Source organism: Octopus sinensis, linkage group LG17 (assembly GCF_006345805.1).
Source record: "Octopus sinensis linkage group LG17, ASM634580v1, whole genome shotgun sequence".
Taxonomy (NCBI): domain Eukaryota; kingdom Metazoa; phylum Mollusca; class Cephalopoda; order Octopoda; family Octopodidae; genus Octopus; species Octopus sinensis.
The window spans coordinates 28,480,803-28,507,118 of NC_043013.1; the positions used below are offsets into that span (position 1 = coordinate 28,480,803).

A 26,316-nucleotide genomic window follows, 5' to 3' on the forward strand; every position below is an offset into this window, starting at 1 on the left:
ATGTATCACTTGCATAGGAGCCAGTCCAGCGGCACTGGCAATGATCTCACTCGAATGTTTTTTCATGTACCACTGGCACAAGTGCCAGTGAGGCGGCACTGGTAATGATCACACTTGAATGACGCTTTTTATGTGCCACCAGCACAGAAGCCAGTTAGCTGCTCTAGCAACAATCATGCTCATATGGTGCTCTTAGCGCTCCACTGGCATGAATGCCAGTCATTGAATTTGATTTCGATTTCACTTGCCTCAACAGGTCTTCGCCATCAGAGTTTAGTGTCCAATGAAGGAATGGTATGCATAAGTGGGCTGGTTACACCCCTGGTATAGGCCATGAGGTTATGGTTTCACTTGGCTTGCCGGGTCTTCTCAAGCACAGCATATTTCCAAAGGTCTCGGTTACTAGTCATTGCCTCAGTGAGGCCTAATGTTCAAAGGTTGTGCGTCACCACTTCATCCCAGGTCTTCCTGGGTCTACCTCTTCCACAGGTTCCCTCAACCGCTAGGGTGTGGTACTTTTTCACACAGCTATCCTCATTCATTCTTGCTACATGACCATACCAGCGCAGTCATCTCTCTTGCACACCATATCTGATGCTTCTTAGAAGCAGCACGTAAAAAGCACCATCCGAACATGGCCGATGCCAGTGCTGCTTTGACTGGCTTCTGTGCTGGTGGCATGTAGAAAGACTATCCAATTGTGGTTGATGCCAGCTCCTCTGGCCCCCATGCTGGTGGCACACAAAAAGCACCCACTGCACTCACAGAATGGTTGGTGTTAGGAAGAGCATCTAGCAGAAACTCTGCCAGATCAGATTGGGGCCTGGGTGCAGCCTCCTGGCTGTCCAGACCCCAGTCGAACCGTCCAACCCATGCCAGCATGGAAAACTGACATTAAACGTTGATGATGATGATGATATATATAGTGAGAGAGATTGAATATGTGTTACACACATCTATTTTTTCCTGGTTCTCTCTTCTCTTTTCCTCTCATTTTGTTTTCTCCTCTTCCCTGGACCTTGCCTGAATGTTATACTTTCACTCTACCACTTTCACTTTATAATGTCTTTCCTTCTTTGAGCACCAACCTAATAATATTAACTATTATCGTCCTTTAGACTTTTGTTGTTTTTTAAATTTATTTTGTCTTTTATAACTGATTTGCTCTGTATATAATCTATATATAATGCTTATATATATATTAAATGTTTAATATATATGTATATATTATTTCACAGTGGGACACCAAAGTGAAGAGCTGTTCTCCAGCGAAGCTAGAGATTGTAGAAAATGGTAAGAAAAAGAAAATATCAGGATATGAAGTAATCTTAGCAGAGACCATATTGTTTCCTGAAGGCGGTGGACAGGTAAAGATCAATAAATACTTTCTCTTTTGTTTGTTTCATGAAATTCCTTATTTGTTGTAAACGAAGGCTTAAGAGCTCCAGCTGGTCTTGTCAGTAAGATGACGAATAAGTAATTGAGGAGTTAGTCGACAGCTCATATCATGTTACAATCATAATAATCAACCACTGGGCATTTCTGTCTCAAGTCCAAGGATGCATAGGACCAGTTGCTTGGTTTCCATTGAGTATAAGTGCCTGAGTGCATAACATGACCCCTGAATGGGATGCCAGTCTCTTGCAGGGTCACTCATTCTTGGTTAATTGGACTGGAACAGTGTGAAATGAGGTGTCTTGCTCAAGAACACAATGGACCACCTACTCTGGGAATTGAAACCATGATCATGCGTTTGTGAGTGCAACACCCTAAGTATTAGGTCACACGCCTTTGTTTACTGTGCTTTTGAAGAATGAATGGCTGAGGTTAATTTCCTCAGGGATGCCCTCTGCAAGAAAACAATTGTGAAAGTAAGGGTCAAATGTCTGATTAGAAATAATTATAAGGTGACGAAAAGACAATATTAGTTGAATGATTAATATTATTTTAATCATTTTGACATGTAGGGGAGATAATTCTGAACAAGTTTTAGCCTTATTGAATCACATTGAAGCATGGATTTCACTATAGGTGACAAGGAATAATATTTATTTAGCATATTTGCTGAATAGGGACATACACAAACCAACACAGGTTGTCAAGTATGGTATAATTCAAGGGGGATTTGGCTGCTACTCCTAGCAGATTTAATGACCACATAGAAGCTCCATCATTGGCTCAATTCCCTCATTGACTCATGAAAAATCTTAGCTATATTTTGTCTTATGGATTAAACTCTATAAACACTATAAATACCACTATAGTTGGTCTTGCAGTTAATCCTATACAATATAACGATTTTTTAAAAATCAGTGTCTTTGCATCTGAACTCTTTTTTTGTAAGATTTTTTTTTTCTTCTTGCAATTATATTTACTTAAACTTCATTCAGTACCTTCCACAGTTTTTGATAACCTTTCTGGTTTTCTATTCACATCTGTTCTGACATATTTTCCTGTTGTTAGTTGTTTCCTGCTTTCTTCATGTGAATTCACACCACTTCTTTGATCTTATTCAGATAACCTTTCTTTTTTTCTTTTTCTTATTTTATATTATCTTGTTTTTACTTTAGTGATAAAACCACTAGGAAATAGAAAATACATTTGCGAAATCAGAATAATTTTCCTGTATCAAATTTAGTTATAAAAGACAATACGAAACAAACAAAATAATAATAACAGTAACAACAACAACAACAGCAGTAGTAGTTGTAAAAGTAATGATAATATAACAGAATGGTGGATAGAACATTGGAATTGCTTGAAAGAAAACAGAAATGATCTTATTTTTCTGCTGTGTTCCACTTAATTAACAACCAACTAATCAATTGATGTGTATATAAAGCTCACTGGAGTATATGCTCTCCAGCAACAGCAGCAACAACAATAAAAGAAAGATAATATATATTTAACAGGAAGAAAAAAAAACACCCAAAAAAAGTATTTCTCTTAACAATGACACTCAAGAAAATAAACTAGGAGAAAACTCCGTGTGTATATGTTTGCTTTTTAAACTCTTTAAATAGCTCCATAACTATCCCTAAATATCTTCAAACCAATTTGTGTTCACGTTGTTTATTTCAATCAATGGTTTTTTTTCTCCCTTTCTCTCTCTCTCTCTCTCTCTCTCTCTCTCTTTTGTTGTTGTTGTTGTTTTTGGTGGTGGTAGAAGCAGTGATGATGGTCAGCAACAAAACAATTGCGTTGCAGAATAAATGCGTATACTGTCCGCATCTCCTGTCCTTTCCCCTACCGCTGCCGCCCCCTCCCCGATCGGAAAAACACTCTCTCTCTCCCCTCTCCCCTCTCCCCCTCGCCCCTTCCCACCGTAAAGTAAATAGTGAATAAAAACAAACACTTAACATCATTGATTGATTTCAAATGTAAATATATTTTAAATTCAACTTTGCATACGCATCTTTTAAGATAGTTAAAAACTGGTGGCGCTTCATGGTGGTGGTGCAGTGGTGGTGGTGGTGGGGAAGACAACCCCAGCACTCCTCTACCTCACCCATTCCCCTTTTCACTTCCTCATATTTGCTTTCTTCATGTTTTTTTTTTGTGTCTTTGTTGCTTTTTATTTATTATTTTTTTTTTTTTTTGCGTATTTGCATTTTTCTTTTTTTTCTGTGTGTTTGTTTCATCTTCTTACTGAGCTCGAAAATAAAACTGCCCTGACAACAACAACATCAACAACAATAACAACAGCAACAATGACAACATCAATAATGGTACCATTTACATTAACACAAATATCACCATCATCACCCCCACCATCACCACCACCACCAACAACAACAACAACCACAACAACAGCAAGAACTGCCAAGCAATAAATCACTTGACATTGTTCTCAGCTGATTTGAAGTGATCAGCTTAGCCAAGATAATTTTACAAATGGTCACCTGCAAACAGAAGACACATATAACTAATAATCAGCTCTATAAATAGAGTTTGTAACATAGGTGTGTAAGGACCCACACAAACACACACACACACATACACACTTGCATACATACATTTCTGGAATAAATAAATAAATGAGTGGAAATGAACCAGAGAGTGTGTTAGATATAAAAGCACTATGACTCTCCCTAGACACAAAATTTGTTTCAATACACAAATTCACATAAAGAATCTTGCAAACCAGATTCAAAAACTAAATTACTTGCACACACACACACACATATATATATGTGTGTGTGTGTATATATATATATATATATTATATATATATATATATATACATACCAGAATTAAAGAAATTTCAGGTACGGAAGCAAAGTCTAGAATCGAAGGGCCTTAGAGTTAACCTAGAAAAAGCCAAAGTTTTAGTAAGTAGGCAGGCAGACAAATCACAAATCCCTTCAGGTAGATGACCCTGCTCAATCTGTAGAAAAGGTATAGGTAGAAACACCATAATATGTACCCAGTGTAAGCTATGGACACATAAGAGGTGCAGCAATATCAGAGGAAGGTTAACAGGGAAATTAGCTTTTGTGTGTAGAAGATGCACACGTATGATAAACACTGAAAATGTACAGAAAATAGAATCCATCAACTGTCAGTGGAGTAAGCTAGAGGTGACCAAGTTAGCAGCAGAGGTAGATGCTCTGAGAGTGTAACTGTGAGAATAAGAATAGGCTGGGCATGGTTTCTACAGCTTCTGCTGGCAACAAAGGGCCTCTTCATCAGAGTGAAAGGCAGATTGTATGATGTCTGTGTCCAAACAGCTATGCTACATGGCAATGAAATACGATTGGCTGTAACAGCTGAGGACATGTAGGCTTGAAAGAAATGAAGCCAGTATGCTTCAGTGCATGAACAGCAGAATGTAAGCATCTTGAGAGAGCAGTTGGGCATAAAATGCATCAGATGTGGTGTGCAAGAGAGATGACTGTACTGGTATGGTCATATGATGTGTATGGATGAGAACAGCTGTGTAAAGAAGTGCTGATCTCTAACTGGAGGGAACCTGTGGTAGGGGTAGAATTAGGAAGACATGGGATGAGGTGGTGAAGCATGATCTTTGAATTTTGGGCCTCATGTAGGCAATGACTAGTGGCCGAGACCTTTGACAATATGCTGTGCTTGAGAAGATCTATCAAACCAAGTGAAATTGTAGTTGTTACTGACGCTAGTGTCATGTAAGTAACTCACACCTAAAAAGCACCTTTCGAACATTGGGCCTCACAGAGGTAAGGTTGCATGTGAAAAGCACCCATTACACTCTTGGAGTAGTTGGCATTAGGAAGGGTATCCTGCTGTAGAAACCATATCAAAACAGACTGGAGTCTGGTGCAGCCCCTCAGCTTTCCAGCCCTGGTCGAACTGCCCAGCCCATGCCAGCATGGACAATGGACATTAAATGGTGATGATTATATATATATATCATCATCATCATCATCATCATCATCATTTAGCGCCCGCTTTCCATGGGTTGGACGGTTCAACTGGGGTCTGTGAAGCCAGAAGGCTGCATAAGCCCAGTCTGATCTGGCAGTGTTTCTACGGCTGGATGCCCTTCCTAACGCCAACCACTCCGTGAGTGTAGTGGGTGCTTTTTACATGCCACTCGCACAGATGCCAGACAGAGCTGGCAAACGGCCACGGACGGATGGTGCTTTTTACGTGCCACCGGCACGGGGGCCAGGCAAGGCTGGCAACGGCCTCTCTCTCTCTCTCTCTCTCTCTCTCTCTCTATATATATATATATATATAAAGGGTAAAGACCCCCTTCGGTCATGAATGACCATGGGATTGCACCTAGAAAGTTACCCTCCTAGACACAAGTCTGGGCAAGGTTGTTTTATGGAAGGCCAGCAGTCGCCCATGCATACCAGCCTCCCCTCTCCACGCCACCAGTGACGTCGCAACTCATTTCATCAGCTGAGTGAACTGGAGCAACGTGAAATAAAGTGCCTTGCTCGAGAACACAACACGCAGCCTGGTCCGGGATTCGAGCTCACAACCTCACGATCGTAAGCTCGACGCTCTAACCACTGAGCCATGCGCCTTCACTATATATATATATATAAGCATGTAAGTGCAGTAATTAGGGATGTGAAACAGTATTTAGCCACCTTCTGTAGATCTTGATGCTCTTCTTTCCCCCTCCTTGAGTTGCTGAAACTCTCAGCCTTGACTAGATCTTAACAATTAACATACTGAATGAGAAAGCAATTGGTTTTCTGTGTTTAATTAATATTCACAAAACAGCAATTTTCCTGAAAGAAAAAATAAAGAGATAAAAAATGACCTACACAAATCCACTGAAGCACTTAAGCTCCACGTGCTTCTTAGCATATCTAATTTAAAAGAGAGTTTTTTTAGCATATTCAATACTCTGCGCATTAAATATGTCGACATTAACTTAGTTATAAAAACTAGTCTCGTTTGATACTTCATACATATCTTGTTGGTACAAAATACAATAGTAATACAACAGAAAGCAACTATGTTGTGGTTTGGTTGATGTAACTATTAACTACTTTGGTATTTTTCTTTTTAATAAACAAGTTACCACAGCTCCACTTATACAGACTTAGGATACACATGTCACTTTGACATGACTTAGTATCACCTGAGAGTTGATGATGGAGACTGTGTACTCTTATCAACCTCCTCTATCTCTTTTCCTTTTTCTTTTCTCCTTTTTTCCGTGCTGTAGATATATCAGATGTAAAGGCATGTGGCTTAGTAGTTAGGTAATTTGGCTCATGAACGTAAGGTCACGAGTTCAATTCCTAGTGACATGTTGTGTCCTTGAGCAAGACATTTTATTTCACATTACTCCCGTGCACTAAACTGGCAAAAATGAGTAGTACCTCTATTTCAAAAGGTCTGAGGGCTACATTAAGGGTACATGTGTCTGTGGAGTGCTCAGCCACTTGTACATACCCTATGGAATGCCTCACCATTGTAACCGATGGAGTGCCAATTGTAATGGCATGTAGCCTAGTGATCAGTGTGTTGTATTCATGAGTTTAGCTTCATGGTTTCAATTCCCAAACAATGTGGTGTGTTGTTGTTGTGAGGAAGCAGAACATCCCTAATGGACTGTGCCACAATATAAGTGGACATACGCAGAGAGCCTTCTGGAGCAGAGTAAAGCTGAGAGCTGCATATTGTCATGGGTTATTATCAGTATCTTGAGTAGAACGATTTGTGAGGACGTTATTATTATTCTGTTATATCATACGTTGAACATGCAATACAACAGTTGTTCTTGAGCAAGACACTTCACTTCACTTTGCTTCAGCTAACTCAGCTGTAAATGAGGTCCAGCAATAACTGGGAAGTCAACCCTGTGACAGACTGGCATCACGTACTTTCTACATCACAAAACATTAGTACATACACGTATTGCATTGATAGTGCCCCTTTGTACAGGGCCATACATATAGTATGTCTATGGTACAGACTACATATTTTGTCTATAGTTTATTCTGCTGTATAGGTGCGTGGCTTAGTGGTTAGGGTGTTGAACTCATGATCATAAGATTGTGGTTTCAATTCCTGGATGCATTGTGTTCTTGAGGAAAACACTTCATTTCATGTTGCTCCAGTCCATTCACCTGGAAAGAATGAGTAATCCTGTGATGGACCAACATCTTATCCAGGTGGGGAATAAATATATATATATATATATATGTATATATATATAAAGGGTAAAGACCCCCTTCGGTCATGAATGACCATGGGATTGCACCTAGAAAGTTACCCTCCTAGACACAAGTCCGGGCAAGGTTGTTTATGGAAGACCAGCAGTCGCCCATGCATACCAGCCTCCCCTCTCCACGCCACCAGTGTTATCCAAGGGAAAGACAAAGGTCGATACAGCTTGGCACCTGTGACGTCGCAACTCATTTCTACAGCTGAATGAACTGGAGCAACGTGAAATAAAGTGCCTTGCTTAAGAACACAACACGCAGCCCGGTCTGGGAATCGAGCTCACAACCTCGTGATCGTAAGCTCGACGCTCTAACCACTGAGCCATATATATATATATATATTACTCTTTTACTCTTTTACTTGTTTCAGTCATTTGATTGCGGCCATGCTGGAGCACCGCCTTTAGTCAAGCAACTCGACACCGGGACTTATTCTTTTTTTTTGTAAGCCCAGTACTTATTCTATTGATCTCTTTTTGCCGAACCGCTATATATATATATATATATATATATATATATATATATATATATGCCAGAGACACTGGGGAACTGGCCCTATTAGTTTAAATGACCCTGGAAGGATTTTTACTTTGCTTTTTTAACTTTTTATTCTGCTACTGGTGTATAGTGGCTGTTGTCACAGGTTGTGCTACTGTGCTGAACATCTGGTATAGCAAGAGGTAATATAGTGGTCATTGAATGAAAAGGTATGCAAATGAATAGGAGAGAAATACGAGAAATAGAGGTGGAGAGAAAACGGTTATTGTTCATGTAGTAAGCTACAAAGTTCATAGATTCTCTCAATTTCCTGTAATTCAGACTGTCTCCTGGTCCCAGCAGACAAAATGGAAAAGGTGTTGCCCCAGAGGGAGATGCACTTGAACAGCCACTCTGACTCATGGTGTTTGCACTTGCAGACAGCCATCTCCACCCCAATAGTGGTGAACAGGGATATGGTCTGGGGACTGAGAATGTCGGAGGTCTCCACTTCTACAGGCTTGACCGTAAACCTGTCAGAGAATGACTGATTCTTTGATAGTTTGCTTTTCTGGTATAGCTATTACTTGAAGACAGACCTAAACATGAGATTGTTTTTATACATCAAGACTATTCTGACAAGAAATGTGGAGAGGAAGAAAGTAAGGAGAGGAAGAAAGTAAGAAGCCATCAAAGACATTTGTCAATGGATGGCACCAAAGAATGGACAGGAAACAAAATCCTAGCTTACTTTATGCATACAGCACAACACAGAGAGAACTTGCTAATATTTACAGGCTGACCCCTGGACACAAGTAGGGCCATTTGGCTCTAGGCTGATGTTAATGCATAAAGCAATAACAACTTGAGTGTGTCTTTGTTTCTGAATGCCTGTTATTAGATTTGAAAACAAATTATGACCAGTTCATATCATGATATGGCAAGGACAGAATTATAAAGAAAATTTACTAGCTTTGGTGGGTGTCCAGTGTTCACCTAGCAAAGCCTGGATATATGCCCCCACATACCACACATATTTCGTCTGTAGTACATATTGCACATCCAGTGTATCCAGAAATGTTAACTGTTCAGGTCGACCCCATCTAGCCTTTTCCTTTCTCAACATACTCACAAGATAGTGTGGGTTTCTGCTTGGAGCCTCCTCCATAACATGCTAATTAGCCATTAGCTGAGACTCTCTTTGGAGTTCCTTGGGCAATCCAGTGACTGCTCTCTTTGACACCCTTCTGGCAACTCCAGAGTAGGTGGAGCTCTTCAGCTCTGCAAGGCAATTCATCTCGGAGAAGGCCACTCCAGTGTTAAAACTTACAGCTTGCTGGTCACTCCTGTCATCTTAGCTGACTGAGTGATTGTGGGAAGGGCTTCTAGTCTAAAGAGTGGCGTCAGATTGAGTAGACCGGCTCTTAATTTAAAACCACTAACTGCTAACAGGAAGAAAAGTCCTACGGATTCAAGGGTCAGTTTATGTTGTCAATTGAGGGCACATGCCACTTTTCTATGTGATCTTTGCTATCATCATCATCATTGTTATCATCACTACAATCATCACTACCATCACTACCACCACCGCCACCACCACCACCACCACCACCATTTCCACTGCTGCTGCCGCCACCACCTCCATCATCACCACAATCACATATTGTGCTAATAATAGAAGCCATACATATTGAACCAATATATAGTGTGTCCATACCACACAACCCACACCCCACACCACACAGCATACACCACAGTTATTCTGTCCATGAGACATATGCACATTATGTCCATGGGACACACTACATACACTGTCGGCATAGTATATATTACATATACAATGTCCATAGTACATACTAAACATTTATTGTGTCCATAGTATGTACGATGTCCACACACTATGTGTCGTTAGTATGTATGTATAGGGCCTTTCTAGAAACCAATTTGAATCTCCTTGGTGACATAGATAAAAGAGTTTATAAAGCATTGACATCTTTGTGCAGATTCCCAAACACTGAAATGAACAAACCATGACAATGTTGTGTCAGGCTATTTTTATCTATTGATCGTCATTGCAATCAATAGTACAATCTATCATGTGTGTATATTGGTGAAAGTTTCTATATATACATATGTGTGTGTGTGTTGTACATAGTCATGTATGTGTGTACAGATATAATAACAACAGCAGTATTATCTTTCCCTGTCTGCCCCTCTCTCCCTCTCTTTATATTTTAGATATTCTTTCTACTCTTGGCACAAGACCCGAAATTTTTTCGGGGAGGGGCCCAGTCGATTAGATCGACCCCAGTACACAACTGGTACTTAATTTATTGACCCTGAAAGGATGAAATGCAAAGTCGACCTCGGCGGAATTTGAACTCAGAACGTAAAGACAGACGAAATACCGCTAAGCATTTCGCTGGCATGCTAATGTTTCTTATTTCTTTATTGCCCACAAGGGGCTAAACATAGAGGGGACAAACAAGGACAAAGGGATTAAGTCGATTACATCGGTCCCAGTGCGTAACTGGTACTTAATTTATCTACCACAAAAGGATGAAAAACAAAGTTGACCTCGGTGGAATTTGAACTCAGAACATAGCAGCAGACAAAATACCACTAAGCATTTTGCCCAGCATGCTAATGTTTCTACCAGCTCGCCACCTTTCCCTAAAACTAAGCATTTTGCCCCATGTGCTAATGTTTCTGCCAGCTCACCTGCCCTTGATAATAATAATAATAATAATATAATAATAATAATAATAATAATAATAATAATAATAATAATAATAATAATAATAATAATAATCCTTTCTGCTATAGGCATAAGGCCTGAAATTATGGGGAAGGGAGCCAGTCGATTACATCGGCCCCAGTGCTCAACTAGTACTCATTTTAATGACCCTGAAAGGATGAAAGACAAAGTCAACCCCAGCAGAATTTGAACTCAGAACATAGTAGCAGACAAAATACCAGCAAGCATTTCACCCAGCGTGCTAACAATTCTGTCAGCTCGCTGCCTTTTTATATAATAATAATAATAATAATAATAATAATAATAATTATTATTATAAAGATGATATATATAGAATGTATCTAGATGTGTGTGTATGTATGTGTGTGTGCATGTGTCATGCCAGCATGGAAGGCAGATGATAATTAAACGATGATGATGATAATGATGATAGTTGTGCATATGTGTGTGTGTGTATATATATATATAATTAAAAAATAATATATATTTATGAATTTGTGTGTGGTTGCAAGATTGTGTGTGTATGCATGTGTGTGTGTGTGTCTGAGTATGTATGTGGCATGATATGTTACAAAGGCTATTTCCTATCCAGAACATTGAAGATATAAAAAATTAACAACAACAACAACAACAACAGCAATGATAATGATAATATAATATAAGAAAAATATAAACGCATTATTATGAAAATGGTTTTCATACCATTTGTATACAAATTATAAGCAAAACGGGAAATTGTAAAATATATGTATGAGGAATCAGTTTGTTTTTGTTGTTGTGGTTGTTCTTGTTGACACTGAATTTTCTTCGTGTCTTTGTGTCACCATCATCTCTTGCTCCTTCTGCTCTTCTTTTATCTGTTGCCCTCATCATTACCATCATCATCATCATCATCATCATCTGCTGCATCATCTGCATCAGTGTGTGCGTCTTCCTGATAGCTTCTTTGCTGTTAAGCAATTACTCGTAGCTGCTGGTGGTGTTCCTTATTGAATAGCACTTGTTATACTAATCATGGAATATCATATAAAAAAAGAAAAAAAACAGGAAATAAATTACCACCACCACCACCACCACCACCACCACCACCATTACCACCACAATTACCACCACCTCCCCTTGTTGTTGTCATCATAATAATGATCACCACGATCACCATCATCATGATCATCATCATAGTCATCATCATCATCATGGTTATCATCATCATCATAGTTATCACCACCACCACCACCACCACCATTGTCATCATCATCATTGTCATAAGGATCACCATAATCATCATCATCATCATCATCATCACTTTGCTCACCATTGCTACTGTCATGATCATGATCATCACTGCCATCACCACCACCACCACCACCACCACCACCACTGTTGTTGTCAGCATATTTGAATGGTTTACCACTTTTCAGTTTATCTTATGCCCAGATAGGTTTTTTTTTACCCCCTTTTCTATTCATTTGCCCCGCTAAGTATGGGATAAATAAATTGATATAAGGAAAAAGAATCTTTCTTCACCTGCCTTTTCACCCCATCTCCACCTAATTGCCACCACCACCACCACCACCACCAGTATTATGATCAGCATCATCCTCTTCTTATTTCATTAATTTCTGAACAGCATCATATATTTTCTTTTCTTTATTTCCTTATGCTCATCATCATCATCATCATCGTCGTCGTCATCCTTGCTATCATCATCATCACCACCATCACCACCATCATCATAACTTCCATCACCACCTTGCCTCTCTTTCACTGTATTATTATTGTTAAAATTTTTTTTTAATAAAAAAAAAAATTATTGTTATTGCCATCATCTTCCGCAGCAGCAGCAGCAGCAGCAATAGCAAGCCTACTGCTGTTGTTACAAAGGTTAAACATCAGTTTTTGCGACCCTGGTTTGTGATTCACTTTTCTGCAATACTTATTTTTCTCCAACTGTTTCCGTTATTCTGGGACTTCTCTCTCAGACTCCACCAATTTACTCACATATAGGCACAGGAGTGGCTGTGTGGTAAGTAACTTGCTTACCAACCACATGATTCCGGGTTCAGTCCCACTGCGTGGCACCTTGGGCAAGTGTCTTCTACTATAGCCTCGGGCTGACCAAAGCCTTCTGAGTGGATTTGGTAGACGGAAACTGAAAGAAGCCCGTTGTATATATGTATATATATATTTGTGTGTGTGTGTTTGTCTCTCCAACATTGCTTGACAACTGATGCTGGTGTGTTTACGTCCCTGTAACTTAGCAGTTTGGCAAAAGAGACCAATAGAATATGTACTAGGCTTACAAAGAATAAGTCCTTGGGTCAATTTGCTCAACTAAAGGTGATGCTGCAGCATGGCCACAGTCACATAACTGAAACAAGTTGGTTTCTTCACCTCTTACAGCACCAGTTGCAAGCAGTAGTGGGTTATAAACACAAAGACACATGTGCACACACACACACACACACACACACACACACACAATAGCCTTCTTCCAGTTTCCTTCTACCAAATCCACTCACAAGACTTTGGTTGACCAGAGGCTATAGTAGAAGACATTTGCCCAAGATAACACATAGTGGGACTGATCCTGGAACCAGGTGGTTGGGAAGCAAACTTATCACCTCACACAGTCACACCTGCCAGAAATTCTACAGGAATTCAATCAGCACACAACAACACAAATACCAAATATATTCAATTCACTTCTTGAATTGTCAATGGCCCTTTGCTGTGTGGTTCTAGGGCACCCCACTGCTCTTTACCCCTTGGTCTGCCACTTTAGTGCTACCGTACAATCACTTTCTTGATTTTGTCCGGGAACATGTCCAATCCAGTTCCAGCATCTGTATCTTATTTCATCACTGATCCTGTCGATGCTTGTTGTCGTCTCAACTGTGTCACTTCTGACTCTTTGCAAACACTTGATATTGTATATTTTCCTTAAACACATGAACTGGAAGCTGTACATTATTTTTTTTCTCTCATTTTTGTCACAACACAATGGACAACAACCATTAATTCACCCATCCAATGCCAGTACTGCCTTCTCATGGCCAATGCCAGTACCTATTTCTTTACTACCCACAAAGGGCTAAACACAGAGGGGACAAACAAGGACAGACAAACGGATTAAGTCGATTATATCGACCCCAGTGCGTAACTGGTACTTATTTAATCGACCCCGAAAGGATGAAAGGCAAAGTCGACCTTGGCGGAATTTGAACTCAGAACGTAACGGCAGACGAAGTACGGCTAAGCATTTCGCCTGGCATGCTAACAATTGTATCACCTGACTGGCACTTGTGCCAGTGATATGTAAAAAGCACCATTCAAGTGTAGCCGATGCCAGTGTTGCCTGACTGGTACTTGTACTGGTGGCATATAAAAAGCACCATTTGAGCATAGTTGAAGCCAGTACTGCCTGACTGGCTCCTGTGCCAGTGGCACATAAAAAGCACCATTCGAGTGTAGTTAATGCCAGTGCCGTCTGACTGGCCCCATACTGGTGGCTCGTAAAAAGCATTCACTACACTCTCAGAGTGGTTGGCATTAGGAAGGGCATCCAGCTGTAGAAACCTTGCCAGATCAGATTGGGGCCTGATGCAGCCTCCTGGCTTGCCAGTCTCCAGTCAAATTGTCCAACCCATGCTAGCATGGAAAACAAACGCTAAACGCCAATGATGATAATGATGATGATAATATCAGTGATAACATAGTTAATGTAGTGAACCAATAGATGTTAATTAATTAAATTACGTCCCTGGCAATGTAATAAAGTCATTAGCTTAATAATTAATTCTGGACAACAAAATCAATAGAAATAATTCTGAAATTTTAATTAATTAATTAATTAATTGAAATTTTAAAAATTAGTTGACCTACTTTTTCTTAGATCATTTACCAGAACTTTCAGTCTCACTACATGACACTTTGGGCAAGTGTCTTCCACTATAGACATGGACCAACCCAAAGCTTTGTGAGTTGATTTGATGGACAGAAACTGAAAAAAAGCCCATAATGAATGTGTGTGTGTGTGTGTGTGTGTTTATCCTTGTCTTGACAATCACATGATGATCGTAAATGAGGATCACCGTCACATAAGCGAGGTTGTTCGTTTTCAGTCTTCTGTGAAGAATATGTCTGGCCATGGGGAAATATTACCTTGCTTAGAAACAGGAAGTGAGAGTTGGCAACAAGAACGGCATCCAGCCATAGAAAACCCACCTCAACATATTCCATCCATGCAAGCATGGAAACTGGATGTTAAATGATGATGATGATGATGATGATGATGATAATGGTCTATCCACAGTCTGTGTATAGTTTGCTCTGACTCTTCCTTGTATTATTGATTACTTAATATCTTCTGTCAAGATACCTGCATTGCTATACCTTTTGTCTTTATGCTCCTCTGTGTTAATCATCATCATCATCATCATGATCATCAGTACCATCCAGTTATTCACTCTCACTTCCATCCCATGCTTTAATTCTCTCCATGTCAGCTTATCCACACTCTGTATATCTCTCATACTAATTCGCTCTTGTATTATTTACCACCAGCGTCAGTTGTATCAAATTAACCATTCTCTACAGATTTCTTACTTGCAGCTTTACCTAGAATAAAATTTGATTTCAAATTTTGGTACAAGGCCAGTAATTTCAGGGAAGGGGTCAAGTTGACTGCATTGACCCCCCAGAGCTCAATTAGTACTTATTTCATTGACCCTAAAAGGATTAAAGTTTTTATATCTTTAGTTGCGGATATATGATTGTAACAAAGTGGGAATAAAGCAATGTATTCACAGACATAACTTCCACCTATCAACATGTGAGATTCCAATGCCTTCCCTCTACCTTAACGAGACATGTTACACTTTATAAGAACTTGACAAGTCCACTTTGTAATCACACAGGGGTGTTAATGTCTGTTATCACAACAAAAGGCAAAGTCGATCTCGGAGGAAATTCAACTCAGAACATAAAGTAAGATGAAGTGCTGCTATGGTTTTTTGGTGGCATTCTTTTACTTGTTTCAGTCATTTGACTGCAGCCATGCTGGAGCACTTTTAGTTGAATAAATTGATCCCAGGACTTATTCTTTGTAAGCCTAGTCCTTATTCTATTGGCCACTTTTGGCAAACTGCTAAGTTACAGGGATATAAACACACCAACATCGTTTGTCAAGTTATGGTGGGAGGGGACAAACACAGACACACAAATGTATACATATGTACATGTATATATATATATATATATAGAGAGAGAGAGAGAGAGAGAGAGAGAGCAAAGTGTATGTACGCCACTATATATATATATATATATATATATTTTTCTTTTTAAAGTTTCAGCTCAGAGCTGTGGCCATGCTGATGCACCGCCGTTAAACACCAGTCAGGTGGTACTGGCATTGGCCATGACAAGGCAGTACTGGCATTGGCTGGGTAAATTAACGGCGGTGCATATATATATAAATATATGACAGGCTTCTTTCAGTTTCTGTCTACCAAATCCACTCACAAGGCTTTGGTTGGCTCGAAGCTATAGTAGAAGACACTTGCCCAAGGTGCCACACAGTGGGACTGAACCTAGAATCATGTGGTTGGAAAGCAAGCTTCTTACCACACAGCCATGCCTGTGCTACTAACAATTCTACCTGCTGGCAACCTTAACTACAAGGTGTGTCCTTAAAGTTTGAACACAAAGGAAATCTTGCTAATGAGACTTACCTCACAATGTTGAGGGACCAGGTAATGCTCTGACTTGAAAGGCCAGGTGAAGGATTTCCTGGTGGAGGCGCGTGGCTTAGTGGTTGGGGTGTCAGCATCATGATCATAAGATTGTAGTTTCAATTCCTAGACCGGGCAACATGTTGTGTTCTTGAGCAAAACACTTCATTTCATGTTGCTCCAGTCCACTCAGCTGGCAAAAATGAGTAACGCTGCGATGGGCTGGCGTCTTGTCCAGCTGGGGAACACATACACCATTGAAACTGGGAATTCGGGCCCATGAGCCTGGCTAGGCTTTAAGAGGGCACAAGTGGAGGCACAATGGCCCAGTGGTTTGGGCAGCAGACTCGCAGTCGAAGGATTGCAGTTTTGATTCCCAGACTGGGCATTTTGTATGTTTATTGAGTGAAAAGACCTAAAGCTCCATGAGGCTCCGGCAGGGGGTGGTGGCAACCCCAGTTGTATTCTTTTGCCCCAACTTTCTCTCACTCTCTCTTCCTGTTTCTAGAGTAATGCTGTGATGGACTGGTGTCCTGTCCAGCTGGGGGGAACACATATACCACAGAAACCAGGAAACCAGGCTCATGAGCCTGGCTAGGCTTCAAAAGGGCGCATAAATAAATAAAAAATATTCCAAGTGAAGAAAATGTTGAAAAGTTTATGTGTATTTCTTGAAAATATACATTTTGATTATGTGTTCAGATTCTAGGGACACCCTGTAGAATAAATATCGTAGAGCATTTCATCCAGCTAAGTCACCTATACCCTCTCTCCATTCATCTCTCTCTCTCCTTCCAGGAAGATGAGTGGCTGCGCAGGCGAATGGATGGGTAAGCAGATAAAGAAGCAAAATTTCTGTATAAAAACAATTATCAAAAATTACTGCAACAATACAAATAAATATGGTAAAAACAAAAGCTTTGAAAAGAATTAGATAGCAATTGGCAAACTCTTGAAAAGCAATTTTGACAAAGTATGAAAATAAATCAGAGAATCTCAGGTATTTTTATCAATATCAACAGATGAAAATTCATATTTTGCTATTTGTGGCTTCTGATAAATAAACAGGTGTGACTTCTGATAAATATATATTCTAAGAAGTGCTGGAATATTGTTATCAGTTTAGAGAAGCACCAATAAAATAATACAAAATAATGACAGTAAAAAAAAACACAACAAATATTAAACTAGCAAAACAAAACAAACCTCAATTCAGAAATTTATATCAAATAGCAATCAGACTAGGAGTAAATTATAGCTTAGTAATAAAATAATATAATTGATGGAAGAAAAGAAAGAATGAAAGGAAGATTAATGTTTTTCGTATATTTTTCTATATTTAAAAAATTTTTTTTTTATTTGTTAACAATGATATATAATTAACGATGTTATTTACTGAAGATTTACATAGGTTTTGAGAAACAGAAAACAGATAAAATCCCATTAGTCTAACTGAAAAACTGTGGCATTAACTACGGGTGGTGGTGATGGTGATGGTGATGGTAGAGTAGGTGGTGGTAGGGGTGGTGGCAGTGGTGGTGGCGGTGAATTTAAATAAATGGTGTGGAAAAACCAGAAAACAGCGCTGGAATGGAATAAATATTGAAGTGTAAGAGGAGTTTGCAGTGGGGGTGGGTGGGGGGTGGGGAAAGGGGGTGCGATGCGTGCAGGTAAACATGGAGAATACACAGATGTTAAAAGCATCAGCTCCCTTAATTATACATGCTTCTTTTTGTCGACATGCAAGCTGTATGATCCCCCCACAAATCAATATAATAATATAATATAATTCATTAATAAACGGAATTAATTGGAAAATTTTCAAATGGAATGTACACCAAAAACTGTTGATGTGATAGAGCAAACAACTGCAATCATAATCCAATTGTTGTCATTAGTAAATTAAGGTAAAAATTATGTAGCTATTAAAATATGACAATCCTCTCCATAGAACAGACTTTGGCTATTGAGAATGGTTCCTGCTTTAAAATAAAAATTAGTAAATAAACATGTAGTTGCCTACTGTGATTTCTCTGTTTACTTCCCAACAAACATTTTCCATTTCTCATTTTTAATATTTGTAAAACTGAGGAGGCAAATTGACAGGGTTGGTTGGGAAAGCGGTGAATCAGAATCAGAATCAAGGCCTTAAAATATTTGCTTCAGCTCTCTGCAACATCCTGGGTTCAAATCCTGCCGTGGTTGACACTGCCTTTCGTTGTTCTTTTATTCTTTTACTTGTTTCAGTCATTTGACTGTGGCCATGTTGGAGCACTGCCTTAATATATAATATATATATATATATATATATATATATATATATATATATTAATAGTAATGGTATGACAACAAAAGAATGAGTGAGACCTCGATATTATGTAAATAGAGGAATTTATCTGTAATATAATATGTGACAATTATTCATTTGCCATAATAAAACTCTGAGTTTCAGTTGTCGGGGTAGAAATCTGCTCTGTTATCTCATCAGTTATTAAGACAATCAAAAAATCCTATGAAAATGATCGGTCATTTTCATAGGATTTTTTGATTGTCTTAATAACTGATGAGATACCAGAGTAGATTTCTACCCCGACAACTGAAACTCAGAGTTTTATTATGGCAAATGAATAATTGTCACATATTATATTAGATATATATACCATATGGGGATTGCTAGAGAGTGAACAAAATCACAGGATTTGAAATCTGTTGCAAGCAGTTGGTAGAGCAGGCATCTGGTCTGAGAATAAATTCTTCCTTTCCTCCCAACAGTTTGTGGAATTCTAAGTCACTTACCAGTTAATTCAATGCAAAAACAAAAGAAAACAATTCTTCCATTGATTGAGAAGTAGGAACACCCATCATCAAAACTGACAGAGATTCATTATTATAATTTTATCTCCACAAGTACCGCCATAAATTCACAGATAATTCATCTTGATAATTCATACACCAGCAAACTTGCAGAATGAAATTGAATTAAATTTTTCTCTTAGAGTTGTCTCAAGTTCACTCATCAATTTTAATTCTGTATGGTGATCAAAATTACAAGAAGAAAAGGTTAGACATGGTTTTATTAGCAGCTGCATGGCTGTGTGGTTGAGAAGTCTACTGCTCAACCACACATTTTTGGATTCAGTTCCATTGTGTGGCACCTTAGACAAGTGTCTTCTACATAGCCTTGGGCTACCCAAAGCTATGTGAGTAGATTTGGCAGAGAGAAACTGAACGAAGCCCAACATATATGTGTGTGAGTGGGTGTGAGTTTGTGTCTTCTCTTCTCTTGACTTGGTATGACAGTTGTAAACATAATCATCACACAATTACAATTTCCTTTGGAAACGTATCAGGTGAAGGGGAAATATCTCACAATCAAGTAAGGGTTGGTGACAGGAAGAACACCCAACTGTAGAAGATCTGCCTCAACTGATTCCATTTGATCCATGCATTATTTGACAGAGTAATTTTGGTAAATCTCCAGAAGAGATTTAAAGAGAAGAACTTATAAAATATTGGTAAGTTCATCACCACCACCGCCGCCGCCACCGCCAGCACCACCAGCACCAGCACCACCAGCACCAGCCCCATTGTCATCATCATCATCATCATCATCATCATCATCATCATCGTCATTTAATGTCCATGTTTCATGTTTCGTGGCATGGTTTGGATGGTTTGACCGGATCTGATGCATCCAAGAACTGTATTGAGCTCCAATGTCTGCTTTGGCATCCAGTTTTTATGACTGGATGCCTCTCCTAATGCCAACCTCTTTACAACTTGGACTGGGTGCTTTTTTTGTGCTACCTGCATTATTGAGGTCATGATGCAGTTTGCAGGACGAACCTTGGAGGAAGTTGAGAGGGTAGCTTTATGCTAGGGAATGATGGGAAGTTAGTGACAAATAATTTTAGAAAGTGTATACACGACAGAGTGTAAGTGTCCTGAGAGAAAAGTTGGACATAAGAAGCATTAAATGTGGTGTGAAAGAGATATGACTGCACTGGTATGGTCATGTGTCACATATGGATGAGGACAGCTGTGTGAAAAAGTGTCACACTCTAACAGTGGAGGAAACCTGTGAAAGAGGAAGATCTAGGATGAGGTGGTGAAGCACAACCTTTAAATGTTGGGCCTCATGGAAGCAATGACAAATGACCGAGACCTTTGGAGATATGCTGTGCTTGCGAAGACCTGGCAGGCTAAGTGTGACCATAACCGTAGCCTATGCCAGTATTGCATAACCCACCCATTTAAGAATACTCTTCAATCATTGGGCAATAAACTTGAGAAAACCTGTTGAGTCAAGTAAAATCATTGTCGTGGCCAATGCCAGAACTGCCTGACTGGCACTCGTGCCGGCGGCACATAAAAAGCACCATTCGAGCATGGTCAATGCCAGTCCCACCGGACTAGCTCCCATGCTGGTGCCAAATAAAATGCACCATATGAACATGGTCAATAACAGCACTGCCTGACTGGTCTTGTGCTGGTGGCACATAAAAAGTACCATTCGAGTGTGATCAATGCCTGACTAGCCCTCGTACAAGTGGAACACAAAAAGCACCCACGACACTCTTGGAGTGGTTGGTGTCAGGAAGGGCACCCAGCTGTAGAAACCTTGCCTGGTGCAGCCTTCTGGCTTGCCAGCCTTCAGTCAGACCATCCAGCTCTTGCCAGCATGGAAAGTGGATGTTAAACAAAGATGCTGCTGCCGCCGATGATGTTGATTTAGTCCAGGGATAACACAGAGTATAATTAATTTGGTTGTAAATAATTTGGACGGAGATTTGGCTGCCTTGCCTAGCAGGATGGACAGCCATGTAGATGCTCTCTCATTGGCTTATCATTGTTGTTAGGGTTGTAATTTTTCCTGGATTTTATACCATGGTAAACAAGTCAGTGAGAAGTGTGTTTCTCAGCAGCCCATCCTCTTGCCAAAACACAACATAGAATCATCTTAATCTTCTTAATGTTTTTATAATGAAAAGATTTGGTAGTCCCTGAGGACGACTATTTAAAAAACCAAAACAAAACAAAAAAGCAACAAAAAAAAAACAGTAGGAAACATTTCTTTTTGTTTCACACTACTTAATGCTATATAAAGTAATCTTTTAAGTGGCCGAATATATATATATATAATATATATATATATATATACGCATACATACATACATATATATATATTGTTTGTAGAAATGCATAAATCCGGAGGAGAAGCACACACACTCACACACACACACACACACACATATGTATATATATATATATATATATATATATATATATATATATATCTACACACACACACACACACACACATATATATATATATATATATATATTATATATATATATATACATACACACTTATATACATACATATTTTCAGTAGCAGAACTGACAGTGTGTATCTATGTGTTCATCATAAATCAATTTATCTGAATAAAATTATGAAAAAAAAACAAAAAACAAAAACAAAAACATTTCCCTGTAAATGAATTAGTACAGAAGAATGAAAGTTGTCTAGTCATTTGTGTAAACATAGGTGTTGCTAAAGGCAACATGATACTTCACTGAAGACAGCAGCCAGCCATGTAAATCTCATAAACTTAGTATTTTTTATCATCATCATAATCATCATCAAGGGTGCACTTAGTAGAATTGTTAATATTTCTTTGGCTTTTATGGTTTGCATTCGAATTCCTCTGAAGTCAACTTTGTCTTTCATTCTTTCAAGGTTGATGAAACAAGTACTAGTTAAGCACTGGGGTTGATATAATTTCCCGAAATTTCAGGCCTTGTGCCTTTAGTAGAAAAGATTATTATTATTATTATTATTATTTTGTGATACCTGTGCCGGTGGCACATAAAAAGCACCATCCGAACGTGGCCGATGCCAGCGCTACCTCGACTGGCTCCAGTGCCGGTGGCACGTTAAAAGCACCATCCGAACGTGGCCGATGCCAGCGCCACCTTGGCTGGCTTCCGTGCCGGTGGCACGTTAAAAGCACCAACCGATCGTGGCCGATGCCGGACCCCCCTGGCACCTGTGCAGGTGGCACGTAAAAAGCACCCACTACACTCACAGAGTGGTTGGCGTTAGGAAGGGCATCCAGCTGTAGAAACTCTGCCAGATCAGACTGGAGCCTGGAGCAGCCCCTGGCTTCCCAGACCCCGGTCGAACTGTCCAATCCGTGCTAGCGCGGAAAACGGACGTTAAACGATGATGATGATGATTATTATTATTATTATTATTATTATTATTATTATTATTACTATAATAATGATAATAATAATAATAATAATAATAATAATAACAATAACAACAACAACAACAACAACAATAATAATAATAAGGCAGTGGCTCTCATGGATCCTAATCTTAACTGATTGGAAGTGTTAACATGTGTGCATTTTGTCTTGGTATAAAAGATGGGCTACAGCAAATATTCTGCTCAATACCACAAATTTATTTGTCAGATACTTGACCATAACCAGTTGAGCATTTTCCTTAGTGGATGATGATATGTGCATCTCTGATCATGAGTAGAAGTAGCGGGGGGAACATCGTAGCCATGTGTTGAGAGGAATCCTTTGGGGTTTGAATAATTCATCCTTGGAAACATGAGTGTTTTGTTCATCATCCTTAAAGAAACCTTGTTGAAGGACCTTTTGAGAAGGATAGGCAACTCGACCTGAAGAAAAGTTTAACAAGGCCCTACATTGCAAGGTCATGCATTGTTTATCTTGATATGAGGTACCATTATGAACTCACATATGGTTGCAATGCATTTGCCTGGTGTACCCTCATCAGAGGTATGGCCATGATGGGTATGTTGGGCTTCATATATCTGTACCCCAGTGTCATGTGCTGCTCTCTCAATAAACAACAACAACAACAACAACAATAAATAGCTTGATGCAGTACTAGATAGTGGCCCTCATGACTTTTGATCTTAACTAATTGGAAGTCTTATCATGTACATATTTTGTCGTGGTATAAAAAATGTGCTACAGCAAATATTCTGTTCAATATCACAGATTTGCTTAAAAGTTTTTTGACCTTAACCAGTTGATCATGAGCAGAAGTAGTGGGGGAGCCTCCTAGCCATGTATTGAGAGGAATTCATTGGGGTTTGAATAATTCACCTTTGGAAACACTGGTGTTTCATTTAACATCTTTAAACAACCCTTGCTCAGGGACCTTTTGAGTAGGATGGGTTTCTTGACCTGAAGAAAATTCTAACTGGGCCCCACCTGCAAGGTCATGCGCTATTTATTTTGATATAAGATCACTATGTCGTGCACATGGGGCTGTGATGCATGTGGCTGGTGTACCCTTATCAGACGGGTAGCCAAGATGAGTATACTGGGGTTCGTATATTTTACCTCAGTGTCACTGGGGTAAATAATAATAATAATAATTGGTGCATGGGACAAAATGCCTTGCAGTTCTTTTACCTTTTATGTTCTGAACTCAGATCTTGCTGTATATTTGTATCAATAATAAGGTTAGTCAGAAGAAATGGAAGTATTCTTCCTTAGTTTTTGACAATATGCTTTACTTGAGAAGACTTGACAAGCCAAGTGAAATAACAGTTGTGGCTGATACTGGTGTCATGTGACTAGTATCCAAGCCTGTGGCATGTAAAAATCACCCATTACACAGTTGGAGTGGTTGGTATTAGGAAAGGCATAGAAACCATGCCAAATCAGATTGGAACTTGGTACAGCTTTCCAGCTTACTAGTTTCAGTCCGTGATCCAACTTTTCATCTGATGTCACTTTGTCCACGTGTTTTGGTCCAACGTCTTTTTGTTTGATGATTTTTTTTGTCCAACAACTTTTTTGTCCAATTTTAAATAAACTCTTTAGAAAAGAAGGTAAACATCAAAATCAAATAACCATTGAGAATTTTATTGATAGGATTTGTCCATTATTTACATTATTTACATTATTTACATTCGATGGATATTTATCCTCATCTTGTTTGTTGTTAACACAATGTTTCGGCTGATATACCCTCCAGCCTTCATCGGGTGTCTTGGGGAAATTACAAACTTGGGTTCTCATTCCTAAGACACCTGAAGAAGGCTGGAAGATATATCAGCCGAAACATTGTGTTAACAACAAACAAGATGAGGACAAATATCCGTCAAATGTAAATAATGTAAATAATATAAATAATGTGCATAATTCCTCATCTCTTAAATATACAACCGTATAGGATTTGTCGTTGGTCAAAAAGATCATCAGACAAAAGGACGTCAGACCAAAAGACATGGAAGAAAAGATCTTTGACAAAGTAACGTCAGATGAAAAGACACAGCACTGTTTCAATCAAGCTGTTTAACCCATGCCAGCATGGAAAATAGAAGCTAAATGATGATCATGATGAGGATGAGATACAGAATGTCATCAGATTTTTCAAGGAGATGGAATGGAGTGAAATAGAATAAAATAAAGTAAAATATTGAATGCTATTACATTTATCGATGTTTCACCTCATGCTTGAGAATGCTTGTGTCTCTGCTAAAGGGAAAAAGTTAAATTTCCTTTCATGTACAGAATGGTAGGCTCATATCAGGGTTGTGAGGGAAAGACATGAATTGAAGAACATAAATTGAAAAGTGTGAAGGAGTCATGTGATGTTTTAGGGACAAGTATGGTAGCAACGAGCAGTGGCATACTTATCCAATTATTGGTGTATTATGCTCCCTCTGATGCCCATGTGAAGAAGTCATGTAATCTGAGAGAATTGGTGCTGGTTGTATGTCTGTCTGGTCTTCTGATAAATGAGCAGGTTAACACTGTTCTGAGTCAAAATTAGCCAAGGAAACTGATAGCATTTTATCTTCATATATGATCAGTTAGAGGAATGTGTCTTCATGTGTGTAAATATGAATCCTCAACTGTGAAAAACACATACACATGCATCTATTCACCCTCACGCTCACTCACTCACACTCACACACACACACATACACACACACACACACACATACACACACACATGCATACACATACTTATAGACGCACAGTCACACATACTCAAACATATGCAAGACACATACACTTGTGTACATACATACACATACATACATCTACACACATGCAAATATACATATACAGACATATGCATATGTACATATACACACACATGTATGTATATATCACTGTGTTCAGGTAAATGGTGCTATTATGTGAAAAGCTTTCAATGTTGAACTTTGGCAATGGTGCATATTGTCACTTGTCCTTTTCATAATTTCTATGAACTGGATTGATATGTGCAGCGATTGTGGAAGTGATATCACAATCGGTGAGTGTAGGATCAGTCAGGTGTTATTTGCAGATGATATGGTGCCAGTTGGTTTGTCAGTAGGTAATCTCCAGCATGCATTGAATGGGTTCACTGCCAAGCGCTGCAAGGCAAGGATAAGAATTAGTGTTGCGAAGACTGAGACATTGGTCCTCTCATGCACTCTGCATGTTAGTGGAGCTTCCCTGAAGCTAGTGGGCTGGTGCAAAAGTTTAAGTATCTCAGGGCTGTATTCATGAGTAATGGGAAGCAGGAAGCTAAATTTGATGCTAAAATTATAGGTGCTGACACACAATCATATACCATCTTTAGCATTCAATCCTTAGAAGAAGAAGAAGAGAGAGTGGTTTAACCCCCCCC

The 26,316-nt window shown here is 39.1% G+C and overlaps 1 protein-coding gene across 1 annotated transcript in view; it reads left to right on the plus strand.

Annotated features, from left to right (window-relative positions):
* The window catches only part of LOC115220945 (alanyl-tRNA editing protein Aarsd1), a 584,344-nt gene that overhangs the window by 156,402 nt on the left and 401,626 nt on the right, over positions 1 to 26,316 (plus strand). The window contains exon 2 of the mRNA XM_029791155.2: positions 1,239 to 1,367. Coding sequence (XP_029647015.1) covers positions 1,239 to 1,367 — 129 coding nt within the window. The remainder of the gene's footprint in view (positions 1 to 1,238; positions 1,368 to 26,316) is intronic.